General features: G+C 48.9%; 1 protein-coding gene across 5 annotated transcripts; it reads left to right on the top strand.

Annotated features, from left to right (window-relative positions):
- The first annotated feature begins 3,154 nt into the window (after positions 1-3,154).
- Positions 3,155-18,255, top strand: ECSIT (ECSIT signaling integrator). 5 transcript variants are annotated; one of them, XM_045992282.1, is made up of 10 exons: positions 3,167-3,233; positions 3,436-3,576; positions 8,026-8,031; positions 10,461-10,579; positions 12,007-12,433; positions 12,803-13,026; positions 16,714-16,771; positions 16,889-17,037; positions 17,233-17,338; positions 17,885-18,255. In XM_045992282.1, the coding sequence occupies exons 4-10, from the start codon at positions 10,484-10,486 to the stop codon at positions 18,133-18,135; spliced, it is 1,311 nt and encodes a 436-aa protein (XP_045848238.1). In that variant the 5' UTR covers positions 3,167-3,233; positions 3,436-3,576; positions 8,026-8,031; positions 10,461-10,483; the 3' UTR covers positions 18,136-18,255. The 5 variants fall into 5 exon arrangements, with proteins under 5 accessions (XP_045848236.1, XP_045848238.1, XP_045848235.1 ...); XM_045992280.1 differs by lacking the exon at positions 8,026-8,031 and having other exon boundaries at positions 3,155-3,225; XM_045992279.1 differs by lacking the exon at positions 8,026-8,031.
- Positions 18,256-18,311: the final 56 nt, after the last annotated feature.

The raw sequence follows: 18,311 nt of genomic DNA, 5'->3' as shown, positions 1-18,311 counted from the left end.
TGAGCACAGAACCCAGCATAGGGCTCAGTCCCATGACCCTAAGATCACAACCTGAGCCATAACCAAGAGTTGGGCGCTCAACCAATTGAGCCACCCAGACCCCCAGTTGGAGAACTTAAATTTCTTTACCTATTCTCAAATTAATATTACATTTCCTTCTAGATCTAGTACACAACTTGAATTTGTTTTTTAAAACATAAATAGGGGCGCCTGGGTGGCTCAGTGGGTTAAAGCCTCTGCCTTCAGCTCGGGTCATGATCCCAGGGTCCTGGGATCGAGCCCCACATTGGGCTCTCTGCACGTCAGGGAACCTGCTTCCTCCTCTCTCTCTCTCTCTCTCTGCCTGCCTCTCTGCCTACTTGTGATCTCTGTCTGTCAAATAAATAAAATCTTTTAAAAAATAAATAAAACATAAATGTTTGAATTGATAAATGTATTGTTTGAGATGACAGATTGATAGAAGGCATAAATCTAAATACTTAAAATATACACAGGACACACAGAATCTGGCTCTATACACAAGCAAGAAGGGACTAAAATTTTTTGTTAATTACAGTAGGTCAATGTTCCAAGTTCCAAGTAGATTGACATTAACAAGATGATACACTTGATCTTAGCTAAAAGGCTGAGAAGCAATTAATGTCAATAAGATGATTTGAAGTTGCACCTAAATTTTTTCAAGTTGTAAGTAGTTTTAAGATGTTTCTATAGAACAAGGGTCTTTTGTCTGTCTCCCCCAAGAATTTGTCTGTGCTCACTGTTCTTCCTCAATGTTTAGAACAGTGCCTGTTACTAAGGCAGCACTCAATGAATTCCTGTTGAGTGAGTATGAGTCTTCCCCATGGTGGGGTGGGAAGAGCCACAGGCTTCTGGGTACAACCCCCTACACCCTTTGACCCAGGGTCCAAGTCTGCCGCAGAGGTGAGGAAGCTCTTCTGGATCTTTTCAATAACTTCCCACTCTCTGCTCTGGGTCATGAGAGTTCCTCTGCCTCAGGGCTTGGACAGTGTGAAGTGGTACATCTACAACATGCTGAGGAGGTCCAGGACCAGCAGAGCCATGGTCAAAACCCCTTGGCTTTGAGGGGCGCCTGGGTGGCTCAGTGGGTTGAGCCTCTGCCTTCGGCTCAGGTCATGATCCCAGAGTCCTGGGATCGAGCCCCACATCGGGCTCTCTGCTCAGCAGGGAGCCTGCTCCCCCCCCCCACCCGCCACCGCCTGCCTCTCTGCCTACTTGTGATCTCTGTCAAACAAATAAATAAATAAATATTCTTAAAAAAAAAAAAAAGACCCTCGGCTTTGAGAACGGCATCATAATGATGTCAGCTACATAGACTATGTGGCAAGGCCGCTAGTGAGTTTCAGGGGCAGCTCAGTGTACTCAGGAACCAACTGTGGACAGGTCAGTTGGAGGATCGGAGCTTGAAGGAAGGGGAGGAGTTGCAGGAGAAGACCAGGAAGGTCCCAAACCCAAAGTACCCAAACCCAAGTACCCAAGATTAACGAAGGGCTTTGAGCAGACCCGCACTGGCATAGAAGTCTACAAGGTAACGCAGACTGCCCTGGGGCTGGGGAAAGGGGGGGAAAGGCAGTGGCAGGGTAATTAGGCATGCGGAAGGTGAGCTGCATGGGGCTGTCACAAGTGATTGTTGGCAGGGTTTCAAGATTGGGAGGAGCATCAGGCCCATTCGTCCATTAATTTATTCATTATTGTAACTAACATCTATTGAGTGTGTACCACGTTCCAGACCCTCTCCATAGAGCTGGGGACACCACACATAACAGACCACATCCCCCCCTCCCCCCATCCTCATGGAGTTCATGGTACCTGGGCCCACAGGCAATGTTCAATATATGTGGGTATGGAGCAGGGTTGGGGGGGAGGTGTCCAGGGGTCTTTACTGAAGCAGTAGAAGCCAAAGAAAGAAACCTCATGGTAACACAGGAACATCTGATCCCAGGTGTGGAGACTCACCACCAGGTCTGGAGGAAGCAGGGGTCAGAAGGGTGCAGGGAATTGTGTGAATGTGACCTTGGGGTCCCACCCAGCTGGATCCTATATGACATTGGGCAGGTAACCAGAGGCAGCAGCTACAGTCCATGGGGTGAGCAGGTGGCCCACTGAACCCTGGACAGCTCTGGACAGGGCAGCTAGGGTTCTGGCATGGAGGGGTCGAGGCCTTGGGTCAACCTCTGCCTGGGTTAGGGTAGAGAGAGACAACAGGCTGGCCAATGAACCTCCTCAGCTGGGCCAGCCTCAATCTGAGAACCTTCCTGAAGAGATCCCTTGTCATCTGCTCACCCTTATCACCTGGCCATCCTTAGCCGTGTCCGCCCCACTTCCCCATGCTGCCAGCTCCCCACACCCACAGGAGTGCAGAGTAGCGTTGGGAGTGCAATGGAGAATGTTCCCCTCGCGGCCCTCCTGTCCCGCCCCCCGCCCACCCTACTGCCGGGCCCAGGCCCCACTGACTCTGTAAGAGTAAAGTCGATGTTGATTGTCTACGTTGATTGCTGAGAGCGCAGATGGCAACGGAGAGGACAACGAATACACACCTGGAGAGGGGGCAAGTTAGGCTCCGCCCCTCTCTCTGGGAGGCCATTCCGGCCCGAGGCACACCTGAAGTCCCACTGGAGGCATTTGAGTCCAAAGCACTCCTGGGCCAGCAAAAGGCTGCCGGATACGAGCTGGTGGAGCGCCCAGAAGCTCATTTGGTGCAGAAGGCCGAGCCACGGGAGGGGGGCCGCCATAGGGATGGGCTGGAGCGGTCACTGAGCTGTGGTCAACTGTGAATCCCAAGCACCGTCTCTGCCCAACTGCACAGCCAGTGGGGAGGATGCCAGCTGCACTATTCCAATATCGCCATGACCCAAGGCAAGGGGATTATCCGGGATCACAGGCCTGCTGCACAAAGGGAAGAGAAGTCCAAATCCAGGGACCCAGACACTGCATCTCTCACACACATTCACCGGTCCAGCCTCCCAGCCAGGGTCGGTGCAGTCACTCTTTTCCCAGCCTTAATCGGGGTGGGACCTGGGTCGGTATGAGGCGGGACCAAGGTCTTTCTGCCTTTCTATTGGTGCTCCCCCATTTGGGGCGGGACCTCTCTAAATCGGCGTTCTCGATTTGCTGTTTCCCTGGTGACCCGTGACCTGGAAGCAATCTGGGTAAAATGGCGGCGCCCAGAGTCCAAACCAAGCGGATCCGGAGCCCGCAGCTTGCTGCGTGAGTATGTAGGTGGCCCGTAGGGAGGCGACCTCGAACTGCTGGGTCCTGGGCGGCCGGTTCTGGGCCGGCAGGGCGGGAGGGCGGCCCAGAGCGACCCAGCTGCTGGGCCAGGACACCGTGACCTTTTGAGATGCGGGCGGGGACGTGCTGGGAAAGGCCGCTCTCGGTGTACTCCCCTCCCCACGTCCCTAATCTCCTATTTTGCAGATGAGACAGTTGAAGCTCAGAGAGGTTAAGGCCCTCTCCTGAAGTCACACCGCAAGTTGGGAGCTAGGTCGGAATTCGAACCCGCGTCAGTCCGTTTCTCGCAAGGAACCCAGAATTCTGACAGCCAGCCTCAGAGCTGCTGTAGGTACACCCCGCCACGGGGTTCAGACTTATAGATCATAGACGTTTTGTAGAAATTTAGCTGTTCTCCGCCATTACACTGATACTTGTTAGGCGTCTACCACATTCGCACTGTCCAGGTGCTGGAAACAGCATTGAGGAAGACGAAGTCTCCGGTTGGCTGGGGGAGCCAGACCTTAAGTCGGAAATAAAGGGAACAGGTGATTTCAGATGTTAATAATTGCTAATAATGCATTCATCAGGGTGATGGGGGTTTAGATTGGGAGTGGGGCTGTGGTCAGGGAAAGCCTCTCATTTAAATATAAACCTGAATGACTAGAAACAGCTATGGACTGATCTGGGGGAAGAAATTTCCAAACAGAGGGAAAAGCAAGTGCAAAGGCTCTGAGACTAGAATTTAGCTTATTTAAGAAACAGTGTACCTAAGGGCCCCTGGGTAGCTCAGTCCATTAAGTGTCTGCCCTTGGCTCAGGCCATAATCCCGGGGTCCTGGGGGAGTATGCTTCTCCCTCTGCCCCTTCCCCTCCCTCTGCTTGTGCTCTCTCTCTCAAATAAATAAATGAAATCTTTTTTTTTTTTTATTTTTAAAGAGTTGAGTTTGGAGGGGTAGACCATGTCTGAGTATTTTAAGTATGATATAATACTAGCAATTTTAGGCAGAGAACACTGAATTTAGTTTACATTCTAAAAATCTCCCTCTGGCCGTGTCAGGGAAAATTGACTGGTGGAAGGCTGGGTAGGTATTAAAGAGATCATGGATTGGGTTGGTGGCTGGCAGATGGAGAGATACGGATGTATTTGGGATGGATTTGAAAGTACTCATCAGGACCACTCAGTGGATTGAATGGGCAAATGAGGGACATAGTGGCCTCAGAAATGACTCCTAGGTTTGTGGACTGAATGACTAGGAATAATGGTGTCATTGGCTAGAATCTGGAGAAAAAAGTTTAAGCAGGGATATCATTCTGGAGCAAATTAACTGTGAGATGGCTAGGTATATGTCAAAGTGGCAGTTAGGTATGGAGGTTGGATCTCAGGACTGGCAATAGCTATTTGGAATCCGGGCGCCTGGCTGGCTCAGTCTGTTAAGTGTCCGCCTTCAGCTCAGGTCATGGTCCCAGGGTTGTGGGATCCAGCTCCACATTGAGCTTTCCAGCTCGGCGGGGAGTCTGCTTCTCCCTCTCCCTCTGCGTCCCCCTCCAGCTCGTGCTCTCTCTCACTCACTCTCACTCTCTCTCTCAAATAAATAAATAAAATCTAAAAAAAAAAAATAACCATTTGGAATCCGTCAGCACATAGATCACCATTTCTGAGACTTTAACACACATATGAGAAACCTGGACTCTTTTTAAAATGTGGAGGCTGATGCAGGAGGTCTGGGTTAGGGCTGAGATTCTGCTTTCCTAAGTGATAATGTTAATATACCTGGTACCTGGAACACACTTTGAGTAGCGAAGATTCAGGTATGGTCTTAATTTTGGCTGCATTTTGGAGTTAATGGAGTGTCTTGGTTTTTTGTTTTTGTTTTAAGATTATTTATTTGAGAGAGTACAGAGGGGGTGGGGCAGAGGGAGAAGGAGTGGCAGACTCCCTGCTGAGCAGGGAGCCCTACATGGGGCTCGATCCCAGGACCCTGAGATCATGATGTGAGCCAAAGGCGGACACTTAACTGAACCTCGCAGGTGCTGCTGGAGTGCTTTAAAATGCTGATGCCTGGGCCCTAGATTTAGATACTTGGATTTATTACATCCAGAATATGGTCTGGACATGAGGATTCTTAAAATCTCCCTAGGTGACTCTAATATGAACAAAGTTTGAGAACCATTAGTGCTGCCTACAGTAGTATGGAGAATAGAGGAACATGTTGAAAGACACCTCAGGGTAGCAGGCAGACATATCCAGAGTGTGGGACTCTGCAGCTTTATTACTCGAAGTGCAGTCCCCAGACCAGCAGTAACAGTGTTATTTGGAAGCTTGTTGGATGTACAGGGTCTTTAGCTGTACTCCAAACTTGCTGGATCAAAGTCTACATTCTTTTAAAAAAGATTTTATTTGTTTATTTGACAGCAGGAGAGAGAGTGAGAGAAAGCACAAGCAGGGAGGGGAGTAGCAGAGGGAGAGGGAGAAACAGACACCCCACTGAGCAAGGACCCTCCCATCTCAGGGCTTGATCCCGGGACCCCCAAAGGCAGGTGCTTAAGCAACTGAGCCACCCAGATGCCCCCGAAATCTGGATTTTAATCTGGGTGATTTATCTGCACATTCAAGTTTGCAGACATTGCAGACTTCCAAGAAGGAAGTGGGTCTTGCTGACTGACTGAGAAGCAGCCTGGGTTCTAGGAAGAAAATCTAGAATGCCAAGAAAGTGGAAAGAGGGCCTCGCCCATACTGCATGCTTCTTAGGAACTGAGCAAAATGAGGCCCGAGAAATAATCATTGGCTTTGATAAGTGTAAAATGCAAAAGGGACCTTTACAAATGGTGCCAGTGGAGTGGCTAGGGCACCAGCCAAGCTGGAGAGAGTGAGGAAGCCTAGTGTATACATATCTGTTGGGAGAAGCTTTGCTGTAAAGGGAACAGAGATGTGGAGCAGAAGCTGGAGGGAGTCTTTGGGACAAGACGGGAGATGCTAGAGAAAGTTTAAATGATAATAATAATCCAGACACTTCCCAGCTCATTTTATGAGGTCCGTATGACCCTGATGCCAAATCACACAGACACTCAAAACTACAGACCTTTATCTCTTACGAGTGTGGATGTAAAAATCCTCAACAAAATAACTAGCAAACCAAATGTCAGCAATATATAAAAAGGATTATACACCATGACCAAGTGGAATTTGAACCAGAAATGCAAGATTACTGTGAAATCTGAAAACCAGTTAGTGTTATATACCATATTAATAGAATAAAAGACAAAAACTACATGATTGTTTCAGTACTTGGAACAAAAAGTACTTAACAAAATCCAGTACCATTTCTGATGAGAACATTCAGCATATGGGTATAGAAGGGAATTTCCATTTTTTTTTTTAAGATTTTTATTTTTCTAGAGAGAGAGCATGAGGGAGAGGGACAAGCAGACCCCATGCTGAGCATGGAGCCCGATGTGGGTCTCAGTCCCACAACCCTGGGATCTCAACTTGAGCTGAAATCAAGAGTCAGACGCTCAACCAACTGAACCACCCAGGCACCCCCAGAAGGGAATTTCTTTAACTTTACAAAGCTCATTTATGAAAAACCCACAGCTCACATCTTACTTAATGATGAAAGACTGGATGCCTTTCCCCTAAGATCAAGAACAAGAAAAGGATATTAACTCTTGTCACTTCTATTCAACATTGCACTAGAGGTTCTAGCAGGGGCACTGGGAAAGGAAAATAAATAAAAGACATCCAGTTTGGAAAGGAAGAAGTAAAACTATATTTGCAGGTGATGTGATCTTATATGTAGAAAGTCCTAAAGAATGTAATAAAAAGCTATTGGAACTAATAAGTGAGTTCAGCAAGGTTGCAGGATATAGAACCAAATATATAAAAATAAATTGTGTTCCTATACTTGGCCCTGAACAATGTGGAAATGAAATTAAGAAAATAATTCCATATGTAATAGCTTCCTAAAGAATGAAACATAAGTAGGGGTACCTGGCTGGCCCAGTTAGTACAACATGTGATTCTTAATCTCAGGGTTGCAAATTCAAGCCCCGTGTTGGGTGTAGATTTTACTTAAAAATAAATCTTTAAAAAAAAGAATGAAATATGAATAAATTTGACAAAATAACTAAAAGACTCATATATTAAAAACTATAAAACATAGTTGAGAGAAATTAAAGATGATCTAAATAAATGGAGAGATATCCCATGTTCATAGATCAGAAGACTAAATATTATTAAGATACTGATATCCCCTAAATTGATCTGTAGACTCAATACAACCCCTATCAGAATCCCTCGGTTATTTTGCAGAAATTGACAGCTGATTCTAAAATTTATATGTAATTTCAAAGGACCCAGAATAGCCAAAACAATTTTGTAAAAAAAAAAACAAAGGAGGACTTATAGTTCCTGATTGAGAAAATTTACAAAATTTTAAAATTTACAAAACTATAGGGGTACCTGGGTGGCTCAGTGGGTTGGGCCTCTGCCTTCAGCTCAGGTCATGATCTCAGGGTCCTGGGATTGAGCCCTGCGTCCGGCTCTCTGCTCAGCAGGGAGCCTGCTTCCCCCTCTCTCTCTGCCTGCCTCTCTGCCTACTTGTGATCTCTCTCTCTCTCTCTCTGTCAAATAAATAATAAAATAAAATAAAATTTACAAAACTATACTAATCAAAACAGTGTGGTGCTGGGATGCCTGGATGGCTCAGTCAGTTAGTTAAGCATCTGCCTTTAGCTAAAGTCATGATTCCAGGGATTGAGTCCTGGGCTCGAGTCCTGCATCAGGCTCCTTGGCCAGAGGGGAGTCTGCTTCTCCCTTTGCCTGCTGCAGCCCCTACTTGTTCTCTCTCTCTCTCTCTGACAGATAATAAAATCTTTAAAAATAAAGTAAAACAAAAAACAGTGTGGTACTGGCATAAGACCCAACATATAGATCAATGGAATTGAGAGCTCAGAATTAAATTCTTACATTTATGGTCAGTTGATTTTCAGCAAGAATGTCAAGACAAAAGAGTACCCTTATCGTGGTGAGCAGTGGCCTTGGCAGTGTTTTTTTAGATAGAACATCAACCTCCTAGCTATAAAAACATAAATTGCATGTCATCAGAGTAAGACTCGTGCCGCAAACAGTAACATCAAGAAAGTGAAAAGATGACCCAAGGAATGGGAGAAAGTATTTATAATTCACAAGGGTTAGTATCCTGAATATATAAAGAACACTTACAACTCAGTGATAAAAAGCTAAGGAGCCCAATTTTTTTAATGCCCAAAGGATCTAAATACACATTTCTCCAAAAAAGGTACACAGTGGCCAATAAGGACATGAGAAGATACTCAGCATCAGTTTTTTTTTTTTTTTTAAGATTTTATTTATTTATTTGACAGACAGAGATCACAAGTAGGCAGAGAGGCAGGCAGAGAGAGAGAGGGGGGGAAGCAGGCTCCCTGCCAAGCAGAGAGCCCGATGCGGGGCTCGATCCCAGGACCCTGAGACCATGACCTGAGCCGAAGGCAGAGGCTTAACCCACTGAGCCACCCAGGCGCCCCTCAGCATCAGTTTTTAGGGAAGTGTAAATCCAACCATGAGATGATCACATCCACTTGTGTATCTAATTGCAAAGACCATAAGAATTGGCAAGGATATGGAGAAACTGGAACCTTTATACAGTGCTGGTGAGAATGTAAAGTGGTGTGGCCAACCAAGAGAACAGTTTGGCAAGGGGCGCCTGGCTGGGTCAGTCAGGAGAGTGTGCGACTCTTGATCTGGGGGTTGTGAGTTCAAGCCTCACATTGGGCATGGAGGCTACTTAAAAAAACAGCTTGGCAATTCCTCAAAATGTTTGATACAGCATGACCATATGTCTCAATAATTTGACTTCTCTCTATATAAGAGGCATTTAAGCACCCGTTCAAAGGAAACTCCCACACTAGTGTTCATGGCAGCATTGGTCATAATAGTCAGAAAGTGGAAACCCCAAATGTTTATCAATCGATGAATGGATAAATCAAATATGGTCATAGCCATATAAGGGGATTTTTTTTTTGCCAATTAAAACAAATGAAGTCTGATACATGCTATGACATGAATAAGCCTGAAACACTTGCTAAGTGAAAGGAGCTCGTCCCACAAGAGCATGTGTTGTATAACCCTGTTTTTACGAACTACCCAGAGTAGGCAAATTATAGAGACAGTGGGTTAGTGGTTGCCTGAGGGAAAATGACAGGGACTGCTGATGGGTATAGGTTTTCTTATTGGGGTGACGAGAATGTTCTAAAATTAGATTACAGTGATGGTTGCATGACTCTGTGAATATATTTTTAAAAAATTGGATTTTACTCTTGAAAAGAGTGAACTATAGGATATATAAATAAAACTTAAAAAAAAAAAAAGAGAGAGAGACAGAGGGCACCTGGGTGTCTCAGTTGGTTAAGCAACTGCCTTCAGCTCAGGTCATGATTCTGGAGTCCGGGGATCGGGTCCTGCATCAGGCTCCTAGCTCAGTGGGGTGTCTGCTTCTCCCTCTTACGCTCTCCCCTTTCATGCTCTCACTCTCTCTCAATAAATAAAATCTTAAAAAGAAAAGAAAAGAAAAAGATCCAGAGGCACCTGGGTGGCTCAGTTGGCTAAGTATCTCACTCTTGGTTTCGGCTCAGGTCATGATCTCAGGATTCATGAAATCAGTCCCTGCCTTGGACTCCACAGTGGGCATGGAACCTGCTTAAGATTCTCTCCCGCTGCCCTGCCCCCTCTCACGTGCATGTGTGCATGCTCTCACGTGCGCTCTCTCTTTCTCTCTCTCTCTTTCTCTCCCTCTCGTATTTTTTATTTAAGAGAGAGAGCTGAGCAGGGGGAGGGGCGGAGGGAGAAGCAGGCTCCCCACTGAGCAGTGAGCCCATTGTAGGACCCGGCCCTGAGATCGTGAACTGAGCCCAAGGCAGATGCTTAACTGACTGAGCCACCGAGGTGGCCCATAAATCTTAAAAAAAAAGAAAAGATCCAGCGGGGAGGGGGACCATGGCATGAACAAATGCCTCCAGATAGTGGGAGGATTAGCCCAACAAAGTAGGGACCCGTAGCTGTAACACCCATTTTAAGTCCATCTTGTGGATGCGGAGACTGGGGGGCTGGTGAGTTAGCTGTGCCTTCTCGAACGTGGTCTCTGTACATGAGGGGTCTCATCTCCGCTAGCAGGTGGGGTGCCAGGCTGATGCTGTCTTTTCTCTCTCGTCCAGGTGGTTGTCTGACAAGCAGCAGCATGAGCTGGGCCCAAGCCCTCCTGCTGGCCCGGGGCATCTCTCGGGGCTGGAGAGGCATCTGCAGGGCCACCGTCATGGGAGCCCGCTCCCCCCAGGTAACTAGCACCCGAGCAAGTCATCTGCTCACAGAAGCTGACCTCTCTGAGGGCCAGCTGGACGTGCCTTACTCATTTGAAGAAGCGCTGCTGCCCATGTGGGTAGAGGGGTTGAATTTGGAAATGAGGATACAGGGGCTAAGTAGATTTGAGTGGTGACTGCGGGTGACTCCTGCATCCATTTGTAAAAATATGGGCAGAACATTGAACTTCCTTCCCTTCCCAGAGTGACCAGATAGCCCAAGCCGATCGATGGACATAGACAGACGGAACAGTGATGGCGGCGGTCTGATAATAATAATCAGGCAGATCTCATTTTATTATGCTTCACAGATAACACAGGGTTTTCTTGGTTTTTGGCTTTTACAAGTTGAGGGCTTGTGGTAGCCCTCCATCGAGCACGTCTCTTGATGCCCTTTCCCAACCGCATTCACTCATTTCGTGCCTCTGTGTCACATTTTGGTAATTCTTGCACTATTTCAAACTTATTCATTATTCCCATGCGCTTCATGGTGATCCGTGAGCAGCGGTTATGACCCACTGAAAGCTCAGATAGGCTGGTTAGCATTTTTTAGCAAGAAAGTTTTTAATTGAGGTTTGTCCTTTTTTTTAGACTTAACATTACTGCTCACTTTATAGACTACAGTGTAATGTCAACGGAACTGTCCCATGCATTGGGAAGTCAAAACGGTCATTTGGCTCACTTGACTGTGACATTTGCTTCATTGTGGGGCTCTGAAACTGAACACCCCCCCACCCCCGTGTCTCCGGGCTATGCCTGGGTCTCCCTTATTTAGCACTTCCTCTGATTGATTGATTAAAATTGATTACAAATCAATTTTACCAAGTAGGCAAATTTGCAACCAGGGAGACCACAAATAATGAAGATCTATTATATATAATTTGATGAGTTTTTTTTGTTTGGTTGGTTTTTGGTTTTTTTTTAACCCTCTGGGCACTTCGTTCCACATGCTGCTTTTTTTTTGTTTCATATTATACCTGGGAGCTCGTTCTGGGTCATACAAGACCTTCCTGGGTGGCTCTCAGAGATGCAGGTGCCCCTGTCCACGTTCATGGCCACGTGCTTAACCATTTCCTTGCCGATGCACATTGCGACTATTCCCACCACTACAGCAGGCATACAAATGTCATCTGGCCCAGGTCTTGTCGATAGCCCAGGTCTTATCAGAGTTGCAAACCCGAGGCAGGATCCCCCCATCAGAGGGTGTGTTTGCCTTGTGGGTTTCCCTGTTGTTTTCTCACACTTTGTAAGGGTGCCTGATCTTGGGCTAGTCCCCACAGCACCACACTTCCTCGGGGGTCCTTTGGGATGCCCACTGGCACCTTTCCCAGGAAAGAGCCAGCCCGGCAGCCTCCCGGCGGGGCCTGGGAGGTGCCAGATTCCGGCCACGGTTCTCTGTCCCCAGGTGCCTCTCCAGGCCCCACGAAGCCTGCACTGCAGCGCCGCCGCCACCGCAGCAGGTAGCTCTGACTCGTGGCTGGCCCCGCCCCCGCCCGAGCGCGAGAAGGGACCCACAAAGGCCCTGGCCTTCCACGAAGAGCTGTTCCAGCGGGCACCGGAAGGGACGCGCGACAAGGCGGACTTCGTGCGCGCCGTGCAGAACTTCGGGCAGCATAACGTGCACAAGCGGGGTCACGTGGACTTCATCTACCTGGCCCTGCGCAAGATGCGGGAGTTCGGCGTCGAGCGGGACCTGGCTGTCTACAACCTGCTACTCGATGTCTTTCCCAAGGAGGTCTTCCGGCCTCGCAGCATCTTCCAGAAGATGTTCATCCACTACCCCCGGCAGCAGGAGTGTGGGGTCGCCGTCCTGGAACAGATGGAGAACCATGGTGAGGCCAGCAGGCTCGGGTGGGGAGTTGGGGTCCTCTGTCTCCCTGGTCTTGGGCCTCTCCACCTCTCCACAGCTCTGACTTGTCTTTTCTCTGTCTGGCTGGCTGGCTGGCTGATTCCCTCTCCCTCCCATCCCCCAACCTCTCCTCTGTCCCATCTCTTTCCTCTCTCCCTCTGACTATTCCTTTCAGTTCTGATTCTGTGCTCTGTCTCTGTCATCAGTCCCCTGACTTCAATTCTTCCTGTCTTCCCGCCTCTGGTTCTTTCCACCTGGGCCTCTTCCTGATTCCCTCTTGATCCTGGCTCCTCCGCCCCTCTCCGTCTCTCATGTCTGCCTCCCCTTCCCTGTCTCCTTCTGCCCCACACAGGCGTGATGCCCAACAAGGAGACCGAGTTCCTGCTGCTTCAGATATTTGGACGTAAAAGTTACCCCATGCTCAAGTACGTGCGCATGAAGCTGTGGTTCTCCCGCTTCAAGAATATCAACCCCTTCCCTGTGCCCCGGGACCTGCCCCAGGACCCAGTGGACCTGGCCAAGTTGGGTCTGCGGCACATGGAGCCCAACCTCAATGCCGCCATCACCATTTATCAGGTATCCACCCCTGGCCACACCCTCAACTGCAGCCCCAGCCTGGGCCCCCTCACTCACCCTGAGCGATGGTGCGGAGACAGGCTGAGCCCTAACTCCCTCACTCCCCACTGCAGCTTGACCTCTGACCTCTGACCTCTGCTCCTACCCCTCTCCCCACATTCTGTATTCTAGGCATCTGTCTTCCTTTCTGGTCCTTGAGCCTTCCCTTTTTTTTTTTTTTTTTTTTTTTTTTTAAGATTTCATTTATTTATTTGAGGGGGTGAGGGAGGGGCAGAAGGAGAGGGAGAATCTCAAGCAGATTCTACACTGAGCTTGGAGCCTGATGCGCGGCTCGATCCCAGGACCCTGAGATCATGACCTGAGCCAAAATCAAGAGTTGGGTGCTCAACCGACTAAGCCACCCAGGTGCCCCAGTTCCCGAGCATTCTATGCCAATTTACTTCTCAGGGCTTTGCACTCACTGCTCCCTCTGCCAGGACCGCTCCTCCCTGGGACTTCATGTTCTCCTGGTCTCAGCTATGCCGTCCCTTCCTCAGGATCCCCTTCCCGACCACCCTGGCTGAGGCACTGGGTACCTGGCTTGGTTGCTCATTCACAACGACTCAGTTTCCCCTGTGTCTCCCAAGGCTCAGCGCAGGGTCTGGCACAAAACTGAGCTCAGTAGTTGTTCGTTGAATGACTGAAAGAACTAGGACACACACAGGCAGACACACACACTGCACAGGGTCCTAGGGGCCCTACTCATGCTAGAGCACATGGAGGAGCCTGTGGTCCTAGAGGCTGATAACAGGCTGATAACGATTTCTCTCAGAGCTGCTGGTTCTGAGATGGAGAAGCACTGGGGGCTGTGGGAGCCCAGAAGGGGCAAGGTGAAAGGAGGGCCTCCTGGAAGAGGTGAGGTGAGCTGCACTCGGGCAGGACAGGAGAGGTGAGGAGAGCATTCTAGGCAGTGGGAGCCCCGCGGGCTGGGGTTCAGAGGGCAGCTGGGAGATGCAGAAAGGGCTGCTTCTGGCCACTGCAGGCAGTTGGACTGGGGGAGAAGGGGCACGGAGGCACCAAGCTAGAGTGTGATTTGAACCAGTTGGTGGGGAGGGAGCCCCCAGGAAATTTTTAAGAACTGGAAGGATGGGGTGGGAGTCATGTTTCTGGAAGGAGTTTCTGTTTCAAAAGCACCCTCTGGTGGCCACATGGGTGGTGTTGGATGGGGGCGGGCAGAGGACCAGTGATAGGGCCAGGGGGTAATGGGGTGTCCGGTTGGGAAAGGACAGAGACTGGGCCTGGAGCACATTGCAGAGGAAAGGTGGTCTTTAAATCCTTCATTTTGAAAGGTAAAGCTTTAGAAGCCAAACAGTCCTCAAGAAAACACAGTGAAGAGTTGTCTCCTAGCCTAGACTTTCAGTCCCCAGGCTCCTTCCCCAGGGGCAACCACACCTCTGTCTCCTTCCAAAGAGGTCCTATGCCCTGGCAAGCAGATATAGCCTTTGTATGTATGTTTCCCCTCATTGTGAAAAGTGCATACAGAAAGGTTGAAAACATGGTAAAAGATCACAACACCACTTAGATTTAGAATGGGAACAATCCAAGAGTCCATCAGGAAAGCATTATCTTCATAGAGTCTAACACTTCAGTTAGACTGGTTAAAAAAAGCAAGTGAAAAGTTGCAGTATGTTCAGTGGTACAGTAAGTTCCCTTCAGTGTGAGAAGGGAGGGGAAGTTAAAAGGCATATCTCTATTTTCCTATTTTCACAAAAATAAATAATGCAAAGATAAATCTGAAATGCGTAGAAATGATTATCTCTGGGCAGGCAGAGGAGATGGGGTAGAGAAAACAGGAGAGGAAGAGAGACATCTATTTAATACGGATTGACTTTTAAACTATGCAGATGTCTACATGTATTTTTTTTTTTTTTAAATCAAAGGCAGGAGGAGAACTCCACTAAAACTGAAAACAAACAGAAGCAAGTGGATATGACCAAATATCTAAATGACAGGATAATCAATGAGACAAAAACTTCTCCAAGTCAGCTGTTCACAGCCCCTCCTTAGTGGTTTCCGTTCTAAAAACCAAACACACCCGTAGAGAAATCCTAAACTGGTGAGCAATAATATCAAAACTATTTCTGTAGTTTGCTGGATAAGTAAATGTATTACTATTAATAGGAACCAAGATTTTTAGTGTAAGAAAAAGAGAAGAGAAAAATATACAATCAAATGTGGAAAAAAAAAACAAAACCAACACCAACCTCCATAATGTGAAATTTAAAATGAAAAATCAGTTTTGGGGCGCCTCGGTGCCTCAGTCAGTTAAGCATATACTTTTTTCTGCCTCCGAAGAACTTATACTTTAAAATGTTTCTCCAGGGGCACAGCGTTTTATACATGTTCTGCACTTGTCCTTTGCTGTTTTCACTTAAGAATATGGCCGGGAGCCTGTTCTGTGTCTGTTCCCAATGATTCATCTCGGTTCTTCGTCACTTGGAAGGATGGATGATAGTTGTGCACCCTAAGATGTTTCAATCAAAGAGCATATGCATTCTTAAAAAGATTTTATTTATTTATTTGTCAGAGAGACAGATCGATAGAGAGCGAGCGAGCACAGGCAGGGGGAGCGGCAGGCAGAGGGAGAAGCAGGCTCCCCACTGAGCAAGGTGTCCCATGTGGGACTTGACCCCAGGACCCTGGGATCATGACCTGAGCCAAAGGCAAATACTTAACTGACTGAACCACCTAGGTGCTCCAACATGTGCATTTTTTTTTTTTTTAATTTGGGGGGGCGCCTGTGTGGCTTAGTTGGTTAACCATCTGCCTTCGGCTCAGATCATGATCTCAGGGTCTTGGAATTGAGTCCCGCATCAGGCTCCCTGCTCAGTGGAGAGGCCGCTTCTCCCTCTCCCTCAGCCTGGTGCTCCCCCAGATCCTTCTCCCCCTCTCTCTCTCAAATAAATAAAATCTTCCGAAAAAAGATTTCATTTGTTTTGGTTTTGGAATCACCACAGTTTGTAAAGTCAGAAATAATTAAAAGGGTTTCTTTTCCTCCCTGTTCTCCACAGAAGCGAACACTGATTTGCTTCTTATGACTCCTTGGGAATATACTGTGCATGTGAAATTATTTCTCCTTTTAAAACCTCACAAGCTGGAGCATTTACTACGTGGCAGGCATTGTTCTTGGCATTTTAGAACCGCCTGAATTAAGTGCTGTTATATCTCCATTTTTTGGAGAAACTGAGGCACACAGCTACATCGACTTGACCACAGTCACACAGCCTGTATGGCAGATTCCGGATTTTAACACAGGTAGGCAGGCTCTAGGATTCTAGGCTCGTGCCACATTGGATAGAAGTGAGGAAGGGGGGACGCCTGGGTGGCTCAGTGGGTTAAGCCGCTGCCTTCGGCTCGGGTCATGATCCCAGGGTCCTGGGATCGAGTCCCGCATGGTCTCCTTGCTCGGCAGGGAGCCTGCTTCTCTCTCCACCTCTGCCTGCCTGTGTGCTCGCTCTCTCTCTCCTTCTCTCTGACAAATAAATAAAATTTAAAAAAAAAAAAAAAGTGAGGAAGGGATGGGCTTCAGTGATGGGTAGGAGGCCAAAAGAAGGCCTGAATTCGCTGGGATCCCCTTCCCCCATTTTTCTCCCCAGCTCTTCTATAGAGGCTGGGGCCACAAGCTTCTACCCCTACTCCTCCTTGCAGATGCCTTCTTCCAAAGACTCCACAGGTGCGGCACATCCCACCGAGCCCCACATTGTAGGTAAGGCTCTGGCATGGGGTGGCTGGATTCTCACTGGACTTGCTGGGTGGCCTCCCCGGGGCCTTTGGGCAGAGCCCACCAGCCAGGGCCCCCTGGGTCTGTGTGTCTCCACACCAGGAATCCAGACTCCTGATCAGCAGGCTGCCTTGGCCCACCACAACCCAGCCCGGCCTGTCTTTGTCGAGGGCCCCTTTTCCCTGTGGCTCCGAAACAAATGTGTCTATTATCACATCCTCAGAGCTGACTTGCTGCCCCCTGAGGAGAGGGTAAGGGCCCAAAGCGTGAGTGGCGGGTATGGGTATATTGGGGGGGGGGGTGTTGGCACCACTCCAAGGGCTCCTGTGACATCTCAGAGGGTCAGGTGGAAGAGGAAGGGATAGCTCCTGGTTTGGGGAGGTAGGCTGGCGCTGGCTGCAAGATCCCGGGCCTCTGACCCTACTATACCTGCCTCCCTGGGGTAGGAAGTAGAAGAAATTCCAGAGGAGTGGAATCTCTACTACCCGCTGCAGCTGCACCTGGACTACGGGAGGAGCGGCTGGGATGACTACGAGTTTGACATCCATAAAGGTAAAACTGGGGAGGGCAGGGCTCCCAACCCCAGATATGATGAGGCCTCTGGGGTGCAAGGGTAGCACCCAGGCTGAGACCCGGTCCAGTTACCACATGCAGACCCAGCAGACGTCCAAGTACACACACACACACACACACACACAAATGTACTCCCCAGGGGCTCCAGGCCTGTCAGCCCTTGGTCGTGGAGCATCTCTATGCTGGCTACTTGCGTGTGACCAGGACAGTCCAGGTCCCTCCCTTGAGCAGCTCTGGACAGTGGGGGAACAGGCATGTTAAATTACATTCTTGGGGTCTCAAGGGAGGAGCACACCATCCAGCATCGGGTAGGCTGTGGGGAGGACTTCTTGGTGGAATGTTGAAGAAAGGCATCACTCAGGTGAAGCATGGGATTAGCAGTCTAGGCAGGAGGGATGTCTTGTGCAAAGGCTTGGATGCACAAGAAACATCCCACCTGTGGCCTGGAAGGAGTGCAGGCGTGGGGGGGGGGGTGCTCCTCCAATCCCCACTGCACAAACTCTAAGCACCTGTTTCTCCCTACAGTGGAGGAAGGCCCTGTCTTCGCCATATGCATGGCGGGTGCCCACGATCAAGCTACACTGGCCAAGTGGATCCAGGGCTTGCAGGAGACCAACCCAGCCCTGGCCCAGATCCCCGTGGTCTTCCGCCTGGCAGGGTCCACCGGGGAGCTCCTGGCGCCCTCCTCAGGGCTGGAGGAGCCGCCCCCGCCCCCACCAGAGGGCCAGGAAGAAGAGGAAGACGATCAGCAGCGACAGCATCAGGGCCAGAGCTGAGCGTGAGCGGTCACCCGCACAAGCTGTGGACTGGTGTGACAGCGTGAGATGCCTTTTGAATGTACAGCAAATAAAAGTTTTCCGCCCTGGGGCTGCCCTCTTTTTTCTCTGGCAGCGTGGCGTCTCTGTCCTTGTAATGCTTGGTGGCCTGACTTTTCAAGGGATCTGCAGCATCC

This window comes from Meles meles, chromosome 20, assembly GCF_922984935.1.
Source record: "Meles meles chromosome 20, mMelMel3.1 paternal haplotype, whole genome shotgun sequence".
NCBI lineage: Eukaryota > Metazoa > Chordata > Mammalia > Carnivora > Mustelidae > Meles > Meles meles.
The sequence above is the reverse complement of the archived record's forward strand: the minus strand, read 5'-3'. Positions and strand labels throughout refer to the sequence as shown.

Bases quoted from the DNA above. Each gene is read 5' to 3' on its own strand.
- ECSIT (XM_045992280.1), top strand. From the start codon at position 10,484: ATGAGCTGGGCCCAAGCCCTCCTGCTGGCCCGGGGCATCTCTCGGGGC. The intron at 12,434-12,802 runs GTGAGGCCAGCA...TGCCCCACACAG, and splicing joins GGAACAGATGGAGAACCATG to GCGTGATGCCCAACAAGGAG. The intron at 17,339-17,884 runs GTAAAACTGGGG...TTCTCCCTACAG, and splicing joins CGAGTTTGACATCCATAAAG to TGGAGGAAGGCCCTGTCTTC.